At 52.5% G+C, this 24,063-nt stretch overlaps 1 protein-coding gene across 1 annotated transcript; it reads left to right on the forward strand.

Moving 5' to 3' along the window:
• Positions 1-16,300: 16,300 nt before the first annotated feature.
• On the forward strand, positions 16,301-21,136 carry PHLDA3 (pleckstrin homology like domain family A member 3). Its single transcript, XM_003938270.3, has 2 exons — positions 16,301-17,207; positions 19,355-21,136. The coding sequence occupies exon 1, from the start codon at positions 16,762-16,764 to the stop codon at positions 17,143-17,145; it is 384 nt and encodes a 127-aa protein (XP_003938319.1). The 5' UTR covers positions 16,301-16,761; the 3' UTR covers positions 17,146-17,207; positions 19,355-21,136.
• The last annotated feature ends 2,927 nt before the right edge of the window (positions 21,137-24,063 follow it).

Genomic DNA, 24,063 nt, shown 5'->3' on the forward strand with positions numbered 1-24,063 from the left:
CTTTGGGAGGCCAAGGTGGGCAGATCATGAGGTCAGGAGTTCAAGACCGGCTTGGCCAATATGGTGAAACCCCATCTCTACTAAAAGTACAAAAATTAGTTGGGCATGGTGGCACTCGCCTGTAATCCCAGCTACTCGGGAGGCTGAGGCAGAAGAATTGCCTAGGAGGCAGAGGTTGCAGTAAGCCAAGATCACACCACTGCACTCCAGCCTGGGTGACAGAGCGAGACTCTGTCTCAAAAAAAAAAAAAAAAAAAAAAAAAATTAGCTGGACATGGTGGCAGGTGTCTGTAATCCCAGCTACCTGGGAGACTGAGGCAAGAGAATCCCTTGAACCCAGTAAGCAGAGGTTGCAGCAAACTGAGATCACGCCATTGCACTCCAGCCTGGGCGACAAGTGCAAAAATCTGTCTCAAAAAAAAAAAAAAAAAATTAGCAGGGAGTCTGGTCAAAATGAATCAAAGTAGATTTGTTCCTGCTTTTTCTAAGGACCAATTACTTCCCAGCATCCATTCCAACTGAACCACACTGAAGTGACCTGACCAACCAAATACCACTGCCTTGTTCTGTCTGGTCCCCGCCCCCAAATCTGGACCTGAGAATCGCATGGACTTTGGACTTGGAGGGGATCAGCTAGGCCCCAACACTGCTCAGAACTTCTCCCAGCTTGGAAAGCCCCAGCCTGAGGGGGAAATTCAGCCAGAGGAACTTTCACTTCAAATCTAGAAGGCTCACTTCTGCCTAGGAGGGCGTGATGGAGGGACCTGGCTCCGCCTGCTGTGCTGTCAGGGGCCCCACAGCAAGTCCATGGAAGGCCACATTTTTTGGAAATAGACTCATGTGAGGGATCGCAGCATCCTGCATCTTAGACTCACCTGTCTAATGCGTCCCAGCTAAGCGGCTCTGCGTTAGCCCTTCTTGCAAATGTGCCCACACTAAAACTTCAAAACAAAGGCAGGTGCTTAGCAACGCCCCTTGTACGTACTTCCCTTCCCGGATGACCAGCTCCAACAATGGCCTTGACTCTGAGAAAGGGACCTATGCATACGTAACACTCATCAATGGTGCAGGGCGACAGGAAAGTGCAAGGTGACAGGGAGAAGAGCTGGAGGAGCTCAGAGGAGAATTTCAGCCCAGGGTGGGCACTGACGGGGAGTTCTGCAATCGGGGTCAAGGGCTCCATCTTGGTAACCCCTCGGGCTCTGGCACAGGGCGTGGCCCACAAAAGCTGCTCTGGACAGGTTTGTGCAGCCAGGAGGATGGCTGGTTCCACGCACACAGGTGGACCCTCCTGTTCTGGGAGGGGCCTGCAGGAGTGGCCGGGGTGGGAGCTTTGGGGACCGAAAGCTGGAGGGAGGCTGCCCTCTGCTGGCTGCTCCGGAGGGCCTGTCGGCCACTCCTCCTCCTGTCCCCTGCGAGCTGTCCTGCCCCGGGGTCCCTGTCTTCCAGTGCAGCCCCATGGTGGGGAAGGGGCCCGGGCGCACCTCCTGGGAGTAAGACCCGGCTAAAGACAGTGGGCTGTAAGCCAGCTGCGGCCAGGTCAGGAAGCACCCACTGGACAATGAAGGGCGCGGCGAGGAAGGAGGGACACCAGGCAGGGGAGGTACGGGGCGAAGGAGGGTCGGGTGACGGGAAGGGGGCCCAGCATCCGCAGGCGCAGCTCTTGCACCGTCCCAGGAGACACCAGGTGGCGCTGTGGGGTCAGGGCAAAAGGCTGGCGCTGCCTTTCCGCGCACCCCACGCCTCCCTCCTCTCCCAGTGGACTCCGAGGACTCAGCTCCTGCGCAAGACAGCGCACCCGTCTCAATCCCTGACGCTCCCTTCTTCTCTGAATACTGGCGCGCTTCGGGGCCCTGTGGAATACCAAACCCTGTGGAATTGACCCAGAGGGTCACCAAAGGGTGAGCAAGGTCTTTATGTCCACTTAGGTATTTCTTTACTCGTTTCTTTTTTTCTTTTCTTTCTTTCTTTCTTTTTCTTTTTTTTTTTTTTTGAGACGGAGTTCGCTCTTGTTACCCAGGCTGGAGTGCAATGGCACCATCTCGGCTCACTGCAACCTCCGCCTCCTGGGTTCAGGCAATTCTCCCGCCTCAGCCTCCCTAGTAGCTGGGACTACAGGCGTGCGCCACCATGCCCAGCTAATTTTTGTATTTTTAGCAGAGACGGGGTTTCACCATGTTGACCAGGATGGTCTCGATCTCTTGACCTCGTGATCCACCCGCCTCGGCCTCCCAAAGTGCTGGGATTACAGGCGTGAGCCACCGCGCCGGGCCTTTCTTTTCTCGTTTCTGTCATCTCGGAGCAAGGCGTCCAGGGCGACCTCGGGAGAATGCATTTGGTGGGAGCTATGCCCAGCTGCAGGAGCGGCCGAGCCCTGGGCTTTTTTGGATGTGGTGGGAAACAGCTCTCCTCCCGATGGGCGGCAGGCCCAGTCTCCTCGGGCTGCCCTTCTCCAAGAGCCTTAGCAAATTGTCTGGGTCACCTGAGAATGCTGAGGAGGCACAGGAAGACCAGGAGGCCGACTGGAGGGGTGAGGCCAGAGATCTTAGGGAGCGGGGGTTGGGGGCGTTAGAGCCGCTATTAGGTGTGAGAGTGATCCCTGAATCAAGGGCACAGAAATTATTCGAGGGGGGCACTCAGTCGCTTCTCGAACTTTCGGCTAAGATGAAATGTGGGGGGCGCCCAGCGAGGCACAATCCCCCGACCCAGGTCGGTGAGGGTGGTAGAGGAGAGTGAGGAACGTAGGGATTAGCTACTGGACGGTCTGGCCCTCCGCCCGCCTCGCCCCCGTGCCACGCCCAGCCCTGGCCCCGCCTCCAAGCGCAGACCTTATTGTGAGAATCATTGGGGAAGCCTTTAAAAATTCTGCTCCGGTTGGCCTGGGCGGGGCCTGGGAATCTGTATTCAACAAGCTCCTCAGGTGATTCTGACGCTCGCCCGCACTCTGCCCGGCTTGGGAACCCGCGGACCAGCCCAGCCTCCCAGGGGGTGCTGGGCTCCACCCCGCAGCTCACCCTCCTGATGGGGCAACCGCTTAGCTGCCAAGAGCTCCGCACCCCGCCCCGCCCCGCAGCTGGGGCTGCCTCTGAACAGTTCTAATGATTACAGAGGACCTCCTGGAACTTCCTATTTCTGTCCCCTAGAGTCATCCAGAACAGGTCTAATCCCTCTCCTGTGTGACAGGACTTCGGAGATTTGAAGACAGCTGTCATCTGCCTGAGTGTGCCCCTCCCCACCAGAGATCCCCTGGCCTTTCAGGGCGTCCTGATGGAGGCACCAGGGAGCCCAGTGAGTCCAGTGGAAGAGGAAAAACACAGCCAGGGGTTGGGGCCCATCCAATGGCCAGAGAAACAGACCGGGGACTTAAAATAGGTCAAAGGGACAGAACAGAGGCAGCTCCTCCTGAGAAACGCCTGTGCCCTGCCTTTCTAGGGTGCAGCTACCTCCACCCTAGTCTTCATTTGGACATTTTGGAAACATTAGTATTTATCCAACTTGTGTGCCTACATATGCTATAGACCCTTTGAAGACCTTAAATGTATTAACTCATTTAATTCTCACATTATTCATCCAACTTGTGTGCTTACTAGATGTTATAGACCCTTTGAAGACCTTACATGTATTAACTCATTTAATTCTCACAATGGCCCTATGAAGCAGGTGCTGTTGGTTTCTTCACTTACAACTGATCAAACTGAAGCCAAGAACCAAAGAACAATTCAGCAACTGTCTCAAGGTCAAATTGAGCAGAATATAGATGCAGGCAGCTGGGTCCAGGTCCCATCTCTGCAGCGCCGTATCTAACACCCTTGCTTTAAGAAAAACTGTCATGTTCCGGGAGTATGAGGCTTGCTGCTGGAACGATGAGTTAAGACAGCAATACCTAACAGTTATTGAGCACATACTATGTGCCCTGCACTGGTCTGAATGTTGTCTTATTTGATCCTCATATAAGCACTGGGAGGTAATTATATCACTGCTTTATTATATAAGAGGAAACTGAGATTGTGAATTTTAAAGAGGCTCACTCAAAGTCCCTGGCAAGTTGTGGAGCCAGGATTGGAACCAGCTGTGTGACTTTGGGCTGCCTCCTCCCCTCTGGGTGTCAGCTCCTCATTTGTGGAGTGAAGATGTTGGCCTAAATTAGTTCTGGGGAAATGCTTCTCAAGCTTTAATGTGCATATGAATCTCCTGGGGATCTTGTTAAAACGCAGATTCTAGTTCAGTGGTTTTGGGTGGGGCCTGAGATTGGACATCTCTCACAAGCTCCCAGCAAAGGTGGTGCTGATCCTGAGACCACACTTGAATAGCCAGGCTTCGGGGGATCTGCCCACCTCTGATGTCTGAGTTTATGGGCCTATGAAGACTCACCCTAAAGGCCATGGAAATTCAGGAAGCAGATTATCATGAATAAAGCCTTAATGGTCATTTCCCATGCCTGGACAAGCCCTTGGTGCCTTTTCAGAAGCACCTACTCCTGAGCCTTCTACATTTCTATTCTGTTGACCCCAACCTGACTCTTCCAGAAAGTTCAAGGGCTTGGTCCCATGCCAAGGGGGTTGGTTGCTCCCTGCTGGAGGAGTGAAGAGGTGGCTCTGCCTTCTGGGGGTACCCACCAGTCCCATGGCAATCACACTGTCTAGTCCTTTAAAGGACGTTCACTGATATTCCTGGGCACACGGTAATATCTACGTTTACATTGAGAGGTTACATTTGGCCTCCTCCCTTGAATTTTGATGTGGTAATATGACTTGGTATGGCCTCTAATTGAGACCAGAACTGTCACTTCTGAGAAGACTTCTTTTTTTTTTTTTTTTGAGACAGAGTTTCGCTCTCGTTGCCCAGGCTGGAGTGCAATGGCGCGATCTCAGCTCACCGCAACCTCCGCCTCCTGGGTTCAGGCAATTCTCCTGCCTCAGCCTCCTGAGTAGCTGGGATTACAGTCACACGCCACCATGCCCAGCTAATTTTCAGTATTTTTAGTAGAGACGGGGTTTCACCATGTTGACCAGGATGGTCTCGATCTCTTGACCTCGTGATCCACCCGCCTCGGCCTCCCAAAGTGCTGGGATTACAGGCTTGAGCCACCGTGCCCGGCTGAAAAGACTTCTTTAAGAGACATGATGTGACTCCTCATGTCCCTTTTCCCTGTTGCAGAGAGTGTGGAAGTAGGTGTCGTGATGGAACCTCAAGCAACCTGGATATGTGTATATCACAATGAGTAGAACCTCCTCCCCTGCCAGCTCAAGTAGGGCATATGGCAAGAGTGAGATGGCCTTTTTTTTTTTTGAGACAGAGTTTCCCTCTTGTTACCCAGGCTGGAGTGCAATGGCGCGATCTTGGCTCACCGCAACCTCCACCTCCCGGGTTCAGGCAGTTCTCCTGCCTCAGCCTCCTGAGTAGCTGGGATTACAGGCACGCGCCACCATGCCCAGCTAATTTTTTGTATTTTTAGTAGAGATGGGGTTTCACCATGTTGACCAGGATGGTCTCGATCTCTTGACCTTGTGATCCACCCGACTCGGCCTCCCAAAGTGCTGGGATTACAGGCTTGAGCCACCACGCCCGGCCCGTGAGATGGCCTTTGCTGTGTGAAGCTACTGGGTTTGGGAGGAGTTTCGGTTTTTTTTTGTTTGTTTGTTTGTTTTGAGGCGGAGTTTCGCTCTTGTTACCCAGGCTGGAGTGCAATGGCGCGATCTCGGCTCACCGCAACCTCCACCTCCTGGGTTCAGGCAATTCTCCTGCCTCAGCCTCCTGAGTAGCTGGGATTACAGGCACAAGCCACCATGCCCAGCCAATTTTTTTGTATTTTTAGTAGAGACGGGGTTTCACCATGTTGACCAGGATGGTCTCGATCTCTCGACCTCGTGATTCACCCGCCTCGGCCTCCCAAAGTGCTGGGATTACAGGCTTGAGCCACCGCGCCCGGCTTGGAGTTTGGTTTTTTATTCTTTTTAAAGATGGGGTTTCACCATGTTGGTCAGGCTGGTCTTGAACTCCCGACCTCAGGTGATCCGCCCGCCTCCAAATCCAAAGTGCTTGGATTACAGGCACCGAGGAGGAGTTTGTTAATGCAGCATAACCTACCCCATCTTGACTAGTACACATACCAATATCACCTTTGATAGGCCAAGTCCAGTACGGAAACCATGTTTCTGCAAAGTCAGGATCATGGCCTGTCAAAGATCTAATGCTTAACTCTGGGACCTTCAGTAGGAGGGAATATCTTCTTGCAAGAGTAGGCGGGGATTCCTAAGGATGTGAACTCCTCCTCCCTTTGTGTTGCCAGTCCCTGTTAAGTACAGAATTCTGATTCACACATTTGCCATTGTGTCCCTAAAGTCTAGCCCAGGGCCTGGCTCACAGAATGCTTAATTCTTAATTCACAAACAATGGTATTTACTCTGAAGTTCCTTTCTGTGAATCTCCCTGTAGATCGCATCCAAGAATATGCCATGAGCCTGCCTCCCTTCCCTAATCCCCTCCACACACCCCTCTGATTTGAGCAATCTTTTAATTTCTCCTTGACCTAAGCCTCAGGCTGAACAACTCACAGTCTTCTTCTCTGCCTGATCTTTTTTTTTTTTTTTTTTTTTTTTGAGACAGAGTTTCGCTCTTGTTACCCAGGCTGGCGTGCAATGGCGCGATCTGGGCTCACTGCAACCTCCGCCTCCTGGGTTCCGGCAATTCTCCTGCCTCAGCCTCCTGAGTAGCTGGGATTACAGGCACGTGCCACCATGCCCAGCTAATTTTTTGTATTTTTAGTAGGGACGGGGTTTCACCATGTTGACCAGGATGGTCTCGATCTTTCAACCTCGTGATCCACCCGCCTCGGCCTCCCAAAGTGCTGGGATTACAGGCGTGAGCCACCGCACCCGGCCCCTCTGCCTGATCTTGACAATGGCACTGTGTAAGAGCTTCCCTGTTATCAAAGTAATACTCACAAATTATATATATATAATTTTTTTTTTTGAGACAGAGTCTCACTCTGTCACCCAGGCTGGAATGCAATGGTGCAATCTCAGCTCACTGCAACATCCACCTCCTGGGTTCAAGTGATCTGCTTCAGCCTCTCGAGTAGCCAGGACTACAGGTGCATGCCACCACACCTCGCTAATTTTTGTATTTTTCTTAGAGAGGGGGTTTCACTGCATTGACCAGGCTGGTCTCGAATGGCTGACCTCATGATCCTCCCGCCTCGGCCTCCCAAAGTGCTAGGATGACAGGTGTGAGCCACCTCACTCCGCCAAATAATAATCTTTATAACTCTCAAGATGGAACATTTGAAAATCAGAGGTAAGCGGTAAAAAACTCATCCATAATCTCCTCACCTTGAAGGAACTGCTGTTGATACTGTGACCTTTCCTTTCCTATTTTCCTCTATGCATTCCCCTTCCCCGCTATAATTTTAGGGAGATTCTATGAATGTCTCTTTGGGAAGAGAGGGAAAAGCCATCCACAAATGCAGAAAATGGCAGAGCTGGAAGGGGACTTATGAATCCTTCAACCACCTCCCTTATATTACCAGTGAGAATGCTGCTTTATGCTAGTCTGAGTACAGAGGTGTGAAAAGTCAAAACAAATGTCTGTCAAGACCTAAACCAAGGCCGGGTGCGGTGGCTCAAGCCTGTAATCCCAGCACTTTGGGAGGCCGAGGCGGGCGGATCACGAGGTCGAGAGATCGAGACCATCCTGGTCAACATGGTGAAGCCCCATCTCTACTAAAAATACAAAAAATTAGCTGGGCATGGTGGCGCGTGCCTATAATCCCAGCTACTCAGGAGGCTGAGGCAGGAGAATTGCCTGAACCCAGGAGGCGGAGGTTGCAGTGAGCCGAGATCGTGCCATTGCACTCCAGCCTGGGTAACAAGAGCGAAACTCCGTCTCAAAAAAAAAAAAAAAAAAAAAAAAAAAAAAAAAAAAAAAATACAAAAAATTAGCTGGGCATGGTGGCGCGTGCCTGTAATCCCAGCTCCTCAGGAGGCTGAGGCAGGAGAATTGCCTGAACCCAGGAGGCGGAGGTTGCGGTGAGCTGAGATCGCGCCATTGCACTCCAGCCTGGGTAACAAGAGCGAAACTCCGTCTCAAAAAAAAAAAAAAAAAAGACCTAAACCAAGCCAAGGGATTGTTGTCTCTGGGGTTGGGGGACTAGAGGGATGGTGAAAAGACACTGTCATGTTTTGAATCTTTTGCCTCAAAAATGTATTCAAGCATTACTTGCATTTAAAGTACAGTATTATTACTAGAAGAAAAGAGAAAGCAGTTAATAGGTCAAGGGCTTCACGGCTATTACTGGCACGTTGGTTGAGGTCACTAGTTCCCTGGGCATCAGTCAGCCTCCTCCTAGTGTCCTTGCCCCTTGGCCAAGTGTCCTCAAGGAAGAGAGTCATTCCAGGGCAGCTCATTGGCTCCCACAACATGGGCACCCAGATGCCAAGATGGCATGGGAACAGGGAAAATTCTACAGGCCCCAACCTGAGCCATGAGCCCACAAGTCCAGTCTCTGTAAGACCCATGATGGGATCAAATGCCTTCAAGCCCAGACTCAGCCCCATCAGAGAGGGGCAGTAGGTGCTCTCAAGACAAAAGGGATTCCTGGTGAATCAGGAAAGTTATTGGGCTGGAAAGTGATTAAAGGGCTGAGCGTGGGAGGGGATTTCCACTGAGAGAGCCAGGCCCAGGAGCAAGCCTGGGCGGGTCGGCTGCAGGGTTGCTGCTCACCTGAAGTCTGTCGCAATGGTGCCCATAAAACCCAAGTCATCAGAGACCTGAAACCTCTGTCGATTTTTCCTTCTGTTTCCCTTTAGGAAACCAGAGATCCGAGGAAACCCAAAAGCCCTGGAACAAAGAGCTGTACATCAAAGGGGTGCGAGCAGGCCAGGAGAAGTCTAATAGAGTGGTCAGCTGGGGAGTGGGTCTCCCTTACGTAGCTCCCAGGGAGAGGAGAGCATCGAGCGCCCTGTGGATAGGAGGGTGGGTGCAGAAACCTGAAGGGAGAAGCAGGGTGGTGAGGAACAGGGCTGGGGACCAACGCATTTTCATGCCCTATCTAGATGAGGAGGAGCTACCTGGCCTGAGGAATCCAGGGATGTAGAACAGATTGAGAAGTAACGATGTTTTCTTTTCTTGCTTATACAGGGGGTTCCATAGCTCCCATTAAGTAGCCACGTTTTTTTTTTTTTTTTTTTTTTTTTTCAAATATGCACTAAATCTGCAAGACAGAGCTCAACAGTCCCCATTTTACAGATGAGGAAACTGAGGTCAGAGAGAGGAAAGGATTGTGTAAGGTGTCACCAAGCTTGGGCTATGACACGGGTTCCCTGTCTCCTAGCTGAGTGCTCCTTCCCCTACACCAGTGGTTCTCACACGTGTGCATCAGAGTCACCTGGAGGGCTTGTTAAAACACGGATTGCTGGGCTCCAAACCCAGGTCTGGGGTGGAGCCTAGAATTTGCCTTTCTAACAAGTTCCCAGGTGATGCTGACGCTGCTGGTCTGAGGCTGCATTTTGAGAATCACTGCTCTAGACCCTTGCTATCTAAAGTAGGTTCTGTTGACTAGCAGCATCGCTGTTACTTGGAAGCTTCTAGAAGTGCAGAATCTCAGGTCCTACCCTAGACCTATTCAATCAGAAGCTGCATTTGCAAGATCTCCAGGTGATCTGTTCTCACATTAGAGTCTGAGAAGCACTGGTCTATACCACACACCTCTTTCTAGACTGGGGGTCAAATTGAGGTATCCTAGATGAGCCCTCCAACTCCAGTTGCCGGGGGATAATGGGATAGGTGCCCAGGGTCCTGTAAGGGAACCAGCCCTTTTTTATTTCCCCAAGGTTGGAGGTAGAGGGCAGAACTACAGAGACAGAAGGGGCTGCATGCTCAGCTTTGGGTTTGCTCAGCTCTGGTGTACACACCCCACCCCAGGAGGGTCTGTGTGCCCGCCTTGGGGAATCCCGGGGATGCCTGGAGGCCAGCAACTGCCATGCAAGCCTCTAAATCAAGCCCTGCTCTGAAGCCAGCCCCTGCATTTGAAATTCTATTTAAAGAACATACGTAACACCTATGTGTTTATTTTATTTCAAAAATATGCCTAATACATGAGTATGACGTCCAAACCATATTGAAGCATGCTCGTAAAATGACAGGTATTCTCACACTGCCCATCCCCAGCCTGGACATTCCACAGGTAACATATCACTGTGAATCCTTCCAGATATAACCTATACAACGGAGCCGGACTTTTGTTCATGTGTGGTCATGCTATATGCCTTATTACATTTACTCTACCGTGATGTTTCCCCATGAAACAACGTATTTCAGGCATCTCAACCTACTAAGACCTGTGATCTGTTTATTTTTAACTGCTGCACCGCATGAACGTTTATGTACTGTACAGTTGACTAGGTTTTTTTTTCTTTTTCTTTTTCTTTTTTTTTGACACTGAGTCTCACTCTGTTGCCCAGGCTAGAGTGCAGCGGAGTGATCTGGGCTCACCGCAACCTCTGTCTCCCAGATTCAAGCAATTCTCCTGCCTCAGCCTCCCGGGTAGCTGGGATTACAACAGGTGTGCTCCACCATGTCCAGCTAATTTTTGTGTTTTTAGTAGAGACAGGGTTTCACCATGTTGGTCAGGCTGTATCTACCAAAAATACAAAAATTAGATAGGCGTAGTGGCACATGCCTGTAATCCCAGCTACTCGGGAGGCTGAGGCAGGAGAATCACTTGAACCAGGGAGGCGGAGGTTGCAGTGAGCCGAGGTCGCACCACTGTACTCCAGCCTAGTGACAGAGTGAGACTCTGTCTAAAAAAACCAAAAAATTTTCTTTGTTTTGGAGACACGAGATCTTACTATGTTGCCCAGGTTGGTGTCAGACTCCTGGGCTCAAGCTATCCTTGTGCTGTAGCCTCCTAAAATGCTGAGATTACAGGTAAATTATTAATTTTTAGTATTTAATTAAAATACTTAGTTGTTTTTTTTGTTTTGTTTTGTTTTTGAGACGGAGTTTCGCTCTTGTTACCCGGACTGGAGTGCAATGGCGCGATCTCAGCTCACCGCAACCTCCGCCTCCTGAGTTCAGGCAATTCTCCTGCCTCAGCCTCCTGAGTAGCTGGGATTACAGGCATGCGCCACCATGCCCAGCTAATTTTTTGTGTTTTTAGTAGAGACGGGGCTTCACCATGTTGACCAGGATGGTCTCGATCTCTTGACCTCTTGATCCACCCGCCTCGGGCTCCCAAAGTGCTGGGATTACAGGCTTGAGCCACCACGCCCGGTCAAAAATCTTAGTTTTTATAACATTTTTGGATGTATAGTAAAATTGAGTAGCTTGAACAGAGTTCCTGTATTCTTACCTTCTCCACATAGTTTGTCCTATTATTCATGCCTCGCATTAGTGTGCTACATTTGTTACAATGAATGAGCCAATACTGATACATTTACTATTAACTGAAGTTCATAGTTTATATTAAACTCACTCTTGTCGTATGGTTCTGTAGGCTTTGACAGGTGCATATATCATGTATCCACCATTACAGTATCAAACAAAATAGTCTTGCTGCCCTAAAAATCTCCGGTAACCATCTCGTGGTTTCCATTATTGTTTTAAATAATACAGTTACATTCTCTTTATTAGTTCATTAACTCTAGATTGCATTTATTGATTCCCCATAATGAGAGAAGGGGAAACTATTGCGTTATCCTTTCCACCTCCCAGTTTTTGTAAGGTACGTTGCCACTTCATTTTCTCATTCAGTAATTATTCCTTGAGGTCCTACAGTGTATTAGGCAACATTCCAGGTGCTGGAGCCACAGGGGTAAACATGAAATAGATAAAACTCCCTGCTAGCATAGAGCCTACATGTAGAGGAAATAGACAATAAATAAAAATGTAGAGTTGTGGATGCTAATATGTGCCATAGAGAAAAACGGAGCAGGAAGGGGATATAATATGTGTATCTATGTCTATGGGAGGGGGTTGTGGCTTTAAACAGGGTGTTGGGGGAAGACCCTACTGAGACGGTAGCATCTGACCAGAGCTGAGTGAGGTGAAGAAATGAACCATGTGGTGATCTGGGGATTCCAGGCAGTCAGGACAGCAGGTGCAAAGGGCCTGAGGAGGGAGAGTTGCCAAGTTCAACGGATGCTGAGGACTGTGGCTGGAGCCAGGGAGAGAGATAAGTGTAGGAGGTAAGGTCAGATAGTGAAGGCCAGGTCTCAGAGGGCCTGCAGGCAGCATCAGTGACTTTGGCTTTACTCAGAATGAGATGAGAAGGTTCTGGTGGCTTTTGAGCAAAGGAGTGATATCATCCTTAGTTGTTTTTTTTTTTTTTTTTTTTTTTTTTGAGAGGGAGTTTCGCTCTTGTTACCCAGGCTGGAGTGCAATGGCGCGATCTCGGCTCACCGCAACCTCCGTCTCCTGGGTTCAGGCAATTCTCCTGCCTCAGCCTCCTGAGTAGCTGAGATTACAGGCACGCGCCACCATGCCCAGCTAATTTTTTGTATTTTTTTTTTTTTAGTAGAGACGGGGTTTCACCATGTTGACCAGGATGGTCTCGATCTCTCAACCTCGTGATCCACCCGCCTCGGCCTCCCAAAGTGCTGGGATTACAGGCTTGAGCCACCGCGCCCGGCTATCCTTAGTTTTTAAGATTTATGGTGTTAACATACATTTTGTTTTGTTAATAAATTGCCTTCAATGCTTTTCTTTAGATTGAATCTAACAATTAATGATCACCAAACAGAATTTATATAAGATTAAGTAAATAGCCAGGTGCGATGTCTCACGCCTGTAATCCCAGCACTTTGGGATTACAAAGTAATTCCCCATAATGAGAGAAGGGGAAACTATTGCATTATCCTTTCCACCTCCCAGTTTTTGTCAGGTACATTGCTGAGCCTGGTGGATTCCCTGAGGTCAGGAGTTCGAGACCAGCCTGGCCAACATAGTGAAACTGTGTCTCTACTAAAAATACAAAAAATTAGCCGAGCATGGTGACGAGCACCTGTAGTCCCAGTTACTAGGGAGGCTGAAGCAGAAGAATCACTTGAACCCAGGAGGTGGAGGTTGCAGTGAACCGAGATTGCGCATTGCACTCTAGTCTAGGCAACAAAAGCGAAACTCCATCTCAAAAAAAAAAAAAAAAAAAAAAAAGATTAAGTAAATATAGGAAACAAAACAAAAGCGAGGTTACTTTTTGCATCTCTCTGGGTCTCCTTCTTGCCTCTGTCCTACCTTATTCTCATCTTTCTTTTCACCTTGTCCTGGGTAGCCACCCAGAGGGAGCCCTTCTCTCTACTTGGACTTCCTCCTTCTCACACAGGTGTGGAGGTGGGGTGGCTCAGCCCGAGCTAGAACCATTTCCAGCATATTCTTCCCTGGGGCCATTTTGCAGTCTAGCCTGTTCCGGCTGGACTTAGATTTATTGACAGTGCAGATCAGCTTTCCCTTTGGGGTGAGCAGAGGGAGGGGCCAGCTCTGGGCTGCTATCAGGGGACATTCTGTCCATCAGTCCCATGTGGAGTTAACAAGTCAATAAGAATTGAGTAAGTATCTCTAGGGCCCAGCACTGCTCCAGCCCAGTGCCCCAAGAAGGTTAAGTTAGAGCTCCTGTTCCGTGGGAAGGGTAGTGATACCCTAGCAGGGAGGGAGCACCAGCACCAGCCCTCTGTGCTCCCTGCTCCCCTGGCTTTTGAGTGCTTCTTGATCCTTCCGATGGTCCAAATAATTCAGCCTGGGCCTTAGCCTCTCCCAGATGTGGCTACCAGGCAAGATGCCAGCTCTGGGGAAAGATTCAGAATGAGTCATTTCCCCTAGTCCCAGAGGTCATGAGGCTGGAGGACAGGACTCCAGGTTCCAAGGACCAATTCAGGCCTCCAGGAGGACAAGGTGCTGTTGGGAACCAGATGTTTAGTTGATGAAGACCCTTCCAGCAGTAGAGTATGTCTTGCTAACAACTTTCCTCCAATGACCCCCTCTTTATCTGCTCACTCTTGCTATCCAGTATTCCCTCCTCCTATGTCCAAAAGCCTGGCCCCTCTCCACTCAGTAAGCTCAAGAGAAAAGTATGGGTGGCTGGGTCATTTCTAAAGGAACTGTGTGGACTCAGATGTTCATGTATGGGCAGTGTGCGTATGTATCATCAAACGATCCTGGGCCCTGTTAGCCAGTACAAATTCTCATCCGGGTTTTGCCATTTACAAAGCCATGTGACCCTGTTTACATTACCTGACCTCTCTGGGTCCCATTTTTCTCATCAGTAAAATGCACACAATGACAATAACACCTGTCTGTCATGAGCATCTAAAACACATGAGAGGGCTCTGTAAACTTTCAAAGCCCATACAACAGTGAATCAACCTGGAGCTGGAAAGAGCATGAATGAGTCCCAGGACCAGTTCAGAGAGAAAAGGAACTCGTAGAGAGAAAACAGCACGGTGGCTCTTGCCTGTAATCCCAGCACTTTGGGAGGCTGAGGCGGGCAGATCACCTGAGGTCAGTTCAAGACCAGCCTGGCCAACAGGGTGAAACCCCATCACTAAAAACAAAACAAAACAATTCACAGGGACAGAGCCTGGTCTAGAGCCCTGTTTCCTCGGGGAGAGAACTTTGGATCATGGCAGGACTGTGCCAGGTTGGTGCACCCAGGAGACCCCTGTGGGTGGCAGGGAGGAGTCATGGGAGGGCATGGCTGGCAGGCAGGCTGAGACCCTGGGGGAGGTGCTCACTCCCTGTTCCAGGGGACAGGTAGGGATAGGTCCAGCTGTACTGCCCAGGCTGGAGTGCAATGGCACGCCCAGGCAGGGCCATGGCCACCTTAAGCTCCCTCCTCTGCTGCCCTCTGGGCCTCGGGAGACAACTATCTTTGTCTCTTCTTTCATGCCACTATCTACTCCTCCTCCTGGAGGGGCATCTGGGAGTTAGGAGTTAGTTGGCACATGTGAGTGTGTGTGTATATAAAGAGCTGTGGATGAGACACTGACAGTTCCCTTCTGTCATCCCCTAACTTTGGGGCTGCAGTGCAGATCAGCTTTCCCTTTGGGGTGAGCAGAGGGAGGAGCCAGCTCTGGGCTGCTATCAGGGGACATTCTGTCCATCAGTCCCATGTGGAGTTAACAAGTCAATAAGAATTGAGTAAGTATCTCTAGGGCCCAGCACTGCTCCAGCCCAGTGCCCCAAGAAGGTTTGAACTTAACTCTGCAAAGCTCTGTCTTTACACAATATTCTAGACAGAACAGAAAGAGACCTCTCCTTCCGGGTTCCCCTGCAGCTCTGCATCCGGGAGAAGCCCATTCTAGGAGGAGGCCGAGGGGACAGAATCTGAGGAGCAGGGCCAGGCGCGGTGGCTCAGCCTATAATCCCAGCACTTTCTGAGGCCAACGTGGGCAGATCACGATGTCAAGAGATCGAGAGCCTCCTGGCCAATATGGTGAAACCCCGTTGCTACTAAAAACACAAAAATTAGCTGGGCGCGGTGGCACAAGCCTGTAGTCCCAGCTCCTGGGGAGGCTGAGGCAGGAGAATCGCTTGAACCCCGGGGGGCGGAGGTTGCAGTGAGCCGAGATCGCTCCACTGCACTCTAGCTTGGAGACAGTGAGACTTCATCCCTGAAAAAAAAAAAAAAAAAATCTGCGGAGCAGAAGCAAGGTTGGAGGTTTGCTCACATCTGGGACTGCTGTGCCATCGGTCCAGCGTCGGTCTCTGCAAGTGTGTGCCGTGGAGAGGACCGCAAACAGTGGCACCCCCAGGTCACGGAGGGGGTCCCTCCTCCCCCACTACGAAGAGGCCATGAATGACCTCAAGGCTCAGCCCTCCTTTGTTGGCCCTGGCTACTCTCTACAGGCCTCCCCGCGCAGCGCATGAAGGTAGGAACACAAGCAGGTGAACCGCGTGGACAGCCTCTCTTGGGTCCTGAAAAGAGAAATCGGCCGATGGAGGAGGAACTCAACATAGTCTAGATGCAGAGGCTGGGGGCCCCACGGCCTGCCAAGTAGCCAGCAGCTGTCTGACGCCTAACGTGCAACTGGTGCCATAGCGCGATCGCCAAGCCAGCCACCCACCCACTGCCTAGCAGTACCCTCTCCAATCTAGGAGCTGCGCCTTCCCCCTCCCTTCCCCGCCATCCCCCGCTTCATTCAGGGCTTGAGGGAGCGGCGGTTCCGAGAAGTGGCAGACCGGCAGCCAGAAGGCTTGGGCTGTTGAGTAAGAAGCCCCTTCTTGGTCCCAGCCTTCCCCGCCCGGCGCGCTGCGCCTCCAGTGAGTGACAGAGCCCCCGCTGCGGCCCCGCCCCCGGGGCCCGGCCGGAGCTGTGAGCTGAGCCGAGGGGAGGGCCGGCCGGGGCAGGAATGCGCGGAGGGCGGGAGGCGCAGGAGGCGAGCGGCGGAACATGTAAGGGCACATCCCGCGAGCGGCCGCTCTGCGCTCAGACAGAGCCCGGAGGAGCTAGAGAACGGGCGCGCTGCGGGGCTCACAGGAGAGGCGGAGGCACCCGGCAGAGGCTGGTCGGGCTGGGCCAGCTCGGGTCGGGCGGAGGAGCCAGTGCCAGCTGAAGCGGGGCTGTGGGCGCGGCGTGCGCGGGGTGCACCGACATCACCTCCCTGGCAGCGGGGTGCTGAGGGCCGCGGTGCGGGCGCGCGGGGTAGTCAGGGTGCAGGAGAGCACCGCGCACGGCCAGCCAGCCCCAGGCGCCAGAATCCGACGCTGCGGGGCAGACAAGGGCCCCGCGACCGCCGCAGCCTGCAGCTCGCCGCGAACCTCGAGGCGCCCATGACGGCGGCGGCGACGGCCACGGTGCTCAAGGAGGGCGTGCTGGAGAAGCGCAGCGGCGGGCTGCTGCAGCTGTGGAAGCGGAAGCGCTGCGTGCTCACCGAGCGTGGGTTGCAGCTCTTCGAGGCCAAGGGCACGGGCGGCCGGCCCAAGGAGCTCAGTTTCGCCCGCATCAAGGCCGTGGAGTGCGTGGAGAGCACCGGGCGCCACATCTACTTCACGCTGGTGACCGAAGGCGGAGGCGAGATCGACTTCCGCTGCCCCCTGGAAGACCCCGGCTGGAACGCCCAGATCACCCTAGGCCTGGTCAAGTTCAAGAACCAGCAGGCCATCCAGACAGTGCGGGCCCGGCAGAGCCTCGGGACTGGGACGCTTGTGTCCTAAAGCACCGGGCGCACCATCTTACCTTCATGCTACCCACCACCTCGGTGCTGAGGTCATGGCAGGTAAGCCCCCCGGGAGACTGGGCCCTCTCATCTCCTTCTCTGGGTTCTCCTCTTTCCCCTACAGAGAGAATGAGAACCAGCATTCTACTTCAGAGTCGGACAGGGGAGGTTACTGGGGCCAACAGAGGGCATGGGAGACCTGGGTCAACGGCTGACCCAGCAGATCTGGACTTTCCCCCGGGGCACCAGGCCGGCAGGCCCTGAATGTGACCCAGGTGCCTCAGAGGAAGATGGAAGCCCTGGGAGGGGGACTCCTGGGTGAGATGAACCTTCCCACACGTTGGTTCAGCCCTGACTCAGGTGGAAGGAAGTAGAGGAAGGCTGACCTGCAGGTTACCCCAGGCTGTGGGTCTCTGCTTTCCACGCAGAGCGGGGCTTCTGGACTTCAGCTTTCCGGCAGCTGGGGACAACCGAGGTTGGGAACGTGGAAGTGGAGACAGACCCTCTTTCCTCTAGGTTGAATGCTTGAATGCTTGTTATAAAGTTTGAGCACTGAATTGATGCAGAAAGACTGTATCCCCCAGTTAGTGAAGGCAACATCAAGGGTTTTGAATAGAGCCAAGGGATCCAGCTCCCAAGGTGGGGGCCTCAGTGGGCTGGCTTGGCTGGACTGGGCCTGAAGGAGCCAGCTTCTCCTACACACACATATATATGTATGTGTGTGTGTTTTGTTTGTTTCGTTTGGTTGGTTTTTTTTGGTTCTGAGACAGAGTCTCGCTCTGTCACCCAGGCTGGAGTGCAGTGGCACAATCTTGCCTCACTGCAACCTCTGCCTTTCGGGCTCAAGCAAATCTCCTGCCTCAGCCTCCCCAGTAGCTGGGATTACAGGTTCCCACCACCACGCCCTGCTAATTTTTGTATTTTTAGTAGAGACAGAGTTTTGCCATGTTGGCCAGGCTGGTCTTGAACTCCCGACCTCAGGTGATCTGCGTGCCTTAGCCTCCCAAAGTGCTAGGATTACAGGCGTGAGCCACTGTGCCTGGCGTGTGTGTGTGTGTGTGTGTGTGTGTGTGTGTGTGTGTGTATTCTCTACCTGTTGCCCAGGCTGGTTCAGTGGCACAGTCATGGCTCACTGCAGCCTCAAAAGCTTTAACCTCATGGGCTCAAGCAATCCTTCCACCTCAGCCTCCAGGTAGCTGGGACTACAGGAACCAAGCCCGGCTAATTTTTTTTTGTAGATTTGGGGTTTTCCCATGTTGCCCAGGCTGGTTTCGAACTCCTGAGCTCAAGCAATCTGCCCTTGGCTTCCCAAAGTGCTAGGATTACAGGCGTGAGCCACCGCACCTGGTCCCCATTCTGGCCAGTGGGTTTTGGGCCCTAGGGCTCCCTGTTGGGGGAGAGCAAGGGAGCTGGAGGATGGGCAACTGCACCAGAGGCTAGGCCACTGATGCCAAGGGCCGGGGGTGGTGGGGTGGCATGGGCCTAGCTGTCTACCTGCCCCTGAGTGCCAGTCAGGCATGGCTGAGCCAGAGGAGGAGAAGCTGGAGGAGGGCATGGGGCACTGGGGCAGGGTGGGCACCTACAGGATGGGGTCATGAGTTGTTATTTGTGCTGTCTTAATCCTCCACGAGCAGTAGGGCAGGGAGTGGGGGGCAGATTTGTGGTCAGGAAGGCCCAGGGGAGGGGCCAGGAATAGAACCCAGAAGCCCTGGCTCTCAGCCCTGTGCCCTCTTCCCCGGATGCCACTCCCTTCTTGTGAGAACTAGAAGCAGGGCGAGGAAGGATTTAGCTTGCCTTCTAGCCTTAATTTTTCCAGTGGAAACCTAGACTCCCTCTCCCCACTACCACCTTCCAGGTGCTGTCACCCGCCTGCAAGCATCTTAAGAGTGCTAGTGAGCCTGGGACCCCCTCTAGTGCCATAACCTGCTTAGATGGTCCTGTTAACAACGCCCTCCCACATTGTAGTGAGGGTTAGCTGAGAAGTGGGGTGTAAGGCAGACCCCCTGTGCTGAGGATTGATCCACATTGATCCCTCAGGCCTCGGGGGCCTGGGAGGAAGCAGATTCCCCTGGCCACAGTACATGTGCAAAAAATGTTTTCCACGTTTATGGAAAAGGCTGGGAAGCGCTGGTGTACAATGCCCAGCTCATAATTGATACTCCTTTCCCCAGTGTTGCCCTGCTCTGACTGCTGTTCTTTCTTGCCAGCTTTGTTGTTTCCTCTGGCTTGTGGGGGGCACGACTCTGCTCCATGCGGTGAGGTGGAAGGCCTGGACATGTGGAAGAGGCACTGGAGCTGAAGGAATGGACAGGCCCTGGGAGCAGGGCAGAAGGCTATGCAGGGCTGAGGATGAAGAGTCAGCCCCTGGATGCTTTCAGACTCTCAGGACGTGCCTAGCTCAGGGGCTTTGAGCCACAGGCCTGGCCTCACATGGCATGAGGGGGAGCTGGCATCGGAGCCCCCTCCCTTCTGTGGTCCTGCCCTCTGTCCTGCAGACTGCTCTGACCCCCCTGGCTTTGTGCCAGGCCTGGAGGAGGACAGTCCCCCACGAGGTGCCGAGCCAACGCCTCAGGAATCAGGAGGACAGGCTTGTACCCACGCCCTGGTACCCAGGCTCACTTTAGAATGGCCTCTGGACTCGCCTTGAGAAGGGGGAGCTGCTGGGCCTAAAGCCCACTCCTGGGGGTCTCCTGCTGCTTAGGCCCTTTTGGGACCCCACCCATCCAGGCCCTCTCTTTGCACACTTCTTCCCGCACCTCTACCCGTCTTCCCCCCACTGCGGTGTTAGGCCTGGAGGTGGTGGGGGTGAGGTGGGGGTTTGGCCACTACCATTTCATGCCTTTCCCTAAATGAAGATGCCCTGCAAAGGGCAGTAACCACAAAGTTTGCTGAGTGAAATTATTTGCCCACAGTGACCCAGGGCTTGGAGCATCTCTCTCTTGACCCGTATTCTCCCAGTTCACAACCCATTCTGAAATCTCCAGCCTGGTTAGGCAGAGACGCTACAACCCCAGTAGACAGGGCCTCAGTGGTCTTAGGAAGGAGGGCACATGGATTCTAGACCAAGGGATGTCAAGCTGGTCAGTTCAGTCCTTATAGATGCCTCTTCTACAGGAGGGTACCCTGCCCTGGCTACCCTAGGAGAAGCCTCAGCTGCCTGGGCAGAGCTTGTCTCCCTGTCGTTTATACTGTAGGCTTTATACATTTACACGGTAAGTTTTCTCTCCTGGAAGGTTAAAAGGAGCAACTTCAACAGGGTGAAGGCCTGGGGCAGTGGCTCATGCCTGTAATCCCAGCACTTTGGGAGGCCAAGGTGAGCAGACCACCTGAGGTCAGGAATTTGAGACCAGCCTGGCCAACTTGTTGAAACCCCATCTCTACTAAAAACACAAAAATTAGCTGGGCGTGGTGGCGCACACCTGTAGTCCCAGCCACTAGTGAGGCTGTGGCGGGAGAATCGCTTGAACCTGGGAGGCAGAGGTCGCAGTAAGCCGAGATCGCATCACTGCACTCCAGCCTAGGTGACAAAGCATGGAGACTCAGTCTCAAAACAAAACAAAAAAACCGGGGAAAACTGAGGAACAGACAATAGCTGCCCAGGGTCATATGCAAACTATTGATCGGGTGACCCTGGACCTCTCCAGGCTGTGGCTAGCAGGTGACTCTGCCTGCCTTTCCTCCATGACTCCCCACATCTGACCTTCCCTGTTGCAAAGCAGTGGCCTGCTTCAGAGTCTCTGGAGGGAGCAAGGAGGCTGAGTGGCCCCCTTCAGCAATCAAAGTCTCTGTTTTGTGCTCCAACCTGTTTGGTTCCCCTTCGGATTCCTCCTGCCTTCCAATCAAAACTTCCCTGTCCTGTGTCCCAGTCAGTCTCTCAGAGTCCCCAAGAGAGGCATCTTGCTCATCTAATGTGTCATCTGCATTGCACAGTTGAATAAGAATTTGTAAATTACAACAACTTTTATAAATATGTCGCTTGTTGTATCCAATGGTACGATTGTCCATGAGTGGCTTAATCGCACCATGGCAAATAAGCATCTTTTCATGCAACCCAGATCAGGGCTCAACTAGAATGCTGTGATCAATTGGAGGTGCCTGCCATGGGCTTGGGGAGAAAGGTGGGGGGAACAGCAGCATTATCTGGGAGGTGGGTATGGTTGGAAAGGATAGGGTTGCCACTCCTCCCTTGATTGAGCTTTGTTAGTGGGAGAGATTCGTTTCTTCATTCTATAAAACAGCAGCCTCTAAAATAGAATCTTTGCTTTTCAATCAAACCCAAGGGTAACTGATGGTGGGGGGTTCAGGTACTCAGAAATAGGGGAGTGGGCTGGGTGCAGTGGTTGATGCCTGTATTGTAATCCTAGCACTCTGGGAGGCTGAGGTGGGTGGATCACCTGAGATCAGGAGTTGGAGACCAGCCTGGCCAATACGGTGAGACCCTGTCTCTACTAAAAATACAAAAAAATAGTGGGTTGTGGTGGTGCACCCCTGTAATCCCAGCTACTTGGGAGGCTGAGGAAGGAGAATCACTTGAGTCTGGGAGGTGGAGGTTGCAGTGAGCCGAGATCACACCACTGCACTCCAGTGATGGAGTAAGACTCCATGTCAAAAAAAATAATAATAATAAATAAATAAATAGGGGAATGTTAGCGAGCAGACGGGGTTGAGAGGCAAGACATCCGTAAACTGAATGCCTTTGCACACTAGGCACTGTGCTCGTCTCCGGGGATGCAGGGGAGAAAGACGATGCAGTCCTTGCCTCAAGGAGCCCAGGTTCTGGTGAGGAGCTCAGTCAATGCTAACTGGTGCCAATAGAACTGGCCATGGGGTCCAGGGGAGCACTGAGCAATACTTCCTTTGTCCAGCACTAGGTTGGTCCAGCACTATGCTTTGGTTCTTGACCAAACCCAGCTTCAATTTCTCTTCCTAGGAGAGTCCTTGGAGCGTGCTGCTGTTTACAGCTCCTGACACAGACCCCAGAACGCAGTAGGCTCTTAGTAGGCAGCAGGGTGGGTGCTGGTGGTTGCAATGGGATGATCATTTACTATCATTTGTAAGAGCCCTCACACCACAGAGGTCTGGGGTTCAAGACCAGGTTTTGTTTTTTTTTTTTTTTGAGCCGGAGTTTCACTCTTGTTACCCAGGCTGGAGTGCAGTGGCGCGATCTCGGCTCACTGCAACCTCCGCCTCCTGGGTTCAGGCAATTCTTCTGCCTCAACCTCCTGAGTAGCTGGGATTACAGGCATGCGCCACCATGCCCAGCTAATGTTTTGTATTTTTAGTAGAGACGGGGTTTCACCATGTTGACCAGGATGGTCTCGATCTCTTGACCTTGTGATCCACCCGCCTCGGCCTCCCAAAGTGCTGGGATTGCAGGCTTGAGCCACCGCACCTGGCTCAAGACCAGGTTTTTAAGAAAGATCCATGACCTCTCTGGGGAGTCTTTGCCTCTCTGATGGAGGAGGGACCACCCTGCTTCTGGGGTTCATGGGTGTTCTCACTGCTCTGGTTTTCATGACTTTGAATTTCCAAGAAGGAGCAAAGGCCTCACCCTGGGAAGGCTTGGCTAGACCTCAGCGTAGGGTCAGGACCTCTTTGGGGGCACAAACAGGCTCTGACAGTGCCAGCAGACATGCATGAGATGGAAAACCTTTGCTCACTTGGGCCTGTGAGGCCAGGGAGGGACTGTTGCCACCAACTCTCCCCCTGCTTCAGCAGCCCCAGCCTGGCCTCACCCCCGCCCGATACATGAGTCATCCATGGGAACATGAGACAGGGCAAGTCTCAGCCAGGCAGCTGGGAGTCTGATGAGGTGGGGTGGGGAAGCGGAGGGAGAAGGGATGGGCTTGCTCTGGTTAGGGTGAGCTGGGGTTGGGAGCTAAGGCTTTAGCAAGGGTGAGAATGGAGACCAGTGGGAAGAGCCGGAATGAGAGTCTGTGAGCTGGAATTGCAGCCCGAAGGAGTGGGGGCAGATGGACAGGGCGCTTCGGTGTGTAATCCTGAAGTCCGTTGGGGATGTATAGGCACCGTCAGCAGCTGTCCCACCAAAGCCAGGACCCAGGGACCTTGGCAAGACTGGCTGTGCAGGAACATACTGTGAGGCTGCGCAGAGAGCCCCAGTTTTACTTCCCTCGGTCTCCTGCCTCAGTGGGTCCACTGTGGTTCACTGAAGTTCTGCTAAAGCTGCCAGCACTTTCCCCATTGCAATGGGAGGAGGCCAACTCCTTGAAAGGGTCTGCTGTCCACCATCAGAGCTATCTCTCTCGTGTCTGTTTCCACATGCTCCACACGCCCGGCCCCAGAATGCAATTCACCCCCATTCCAGGAGCAGGGAACGCTGCCTCACACTGCCAGGCCAATGTACCCCCACTCTTGCTACACACTTCTGTATCACTGGCTCAGCTCTCTCATGTCACCACCTCTGAGAAGCCTCCCTGACTGTCCTGCCTATGGGGCAGGCTGAGTAACTGCTCGCTTCTCTCTCTGCTACCATACCGCCTCCATTAGTCACACTGCCTTGTGGTTGCTGGTTTATGCATCTGCCTGTTCAACTAGACTGGTCAGTTTCTGGACTTGTTATTTGTGTATTCCTGGTGCCTCAGAGTATCTGGCACATAGTAGATTCTAATAAAAATAATGGGAAGTGGTATATAGTGTTTGTGCCAGGTATTGATCCAAGAACTGTACAATTCTGGGTTTTTTTTTGGAGACGGGGTCTCATTTTGTCACCCAGGCTGGACTGCAGTGGCACGATCTCAGCTCACTGCAGCTTCGACCTCCTGCTGGGCTCCAGTGATCCTCCCACCTCAGCCTCCTGAGTAGCTGAGACTACAGGCGTGCACCACCATGCTTGGCTAATTTTGTTACATTTTGTTTTGTTTTGTTTTGAGACAGAATCTTGTTCTGTCGCCCAGGC

Source organism: Saimiri boliviensis, chromosome 14 (genome assembly GCF_048565385.1).
Source record: "Saimiri boliviensis isolate mSaiBol1 chromosome 14, mSaiBol1.pri, whole genome shotgun sequence".
Taxonomy (NCBI): domain Eukaryota; kingdom Metazoa; phylum Chordata; class Mammalia; order Primates; family Cebidae; genus Saimiri; species Saimiri boliviensis.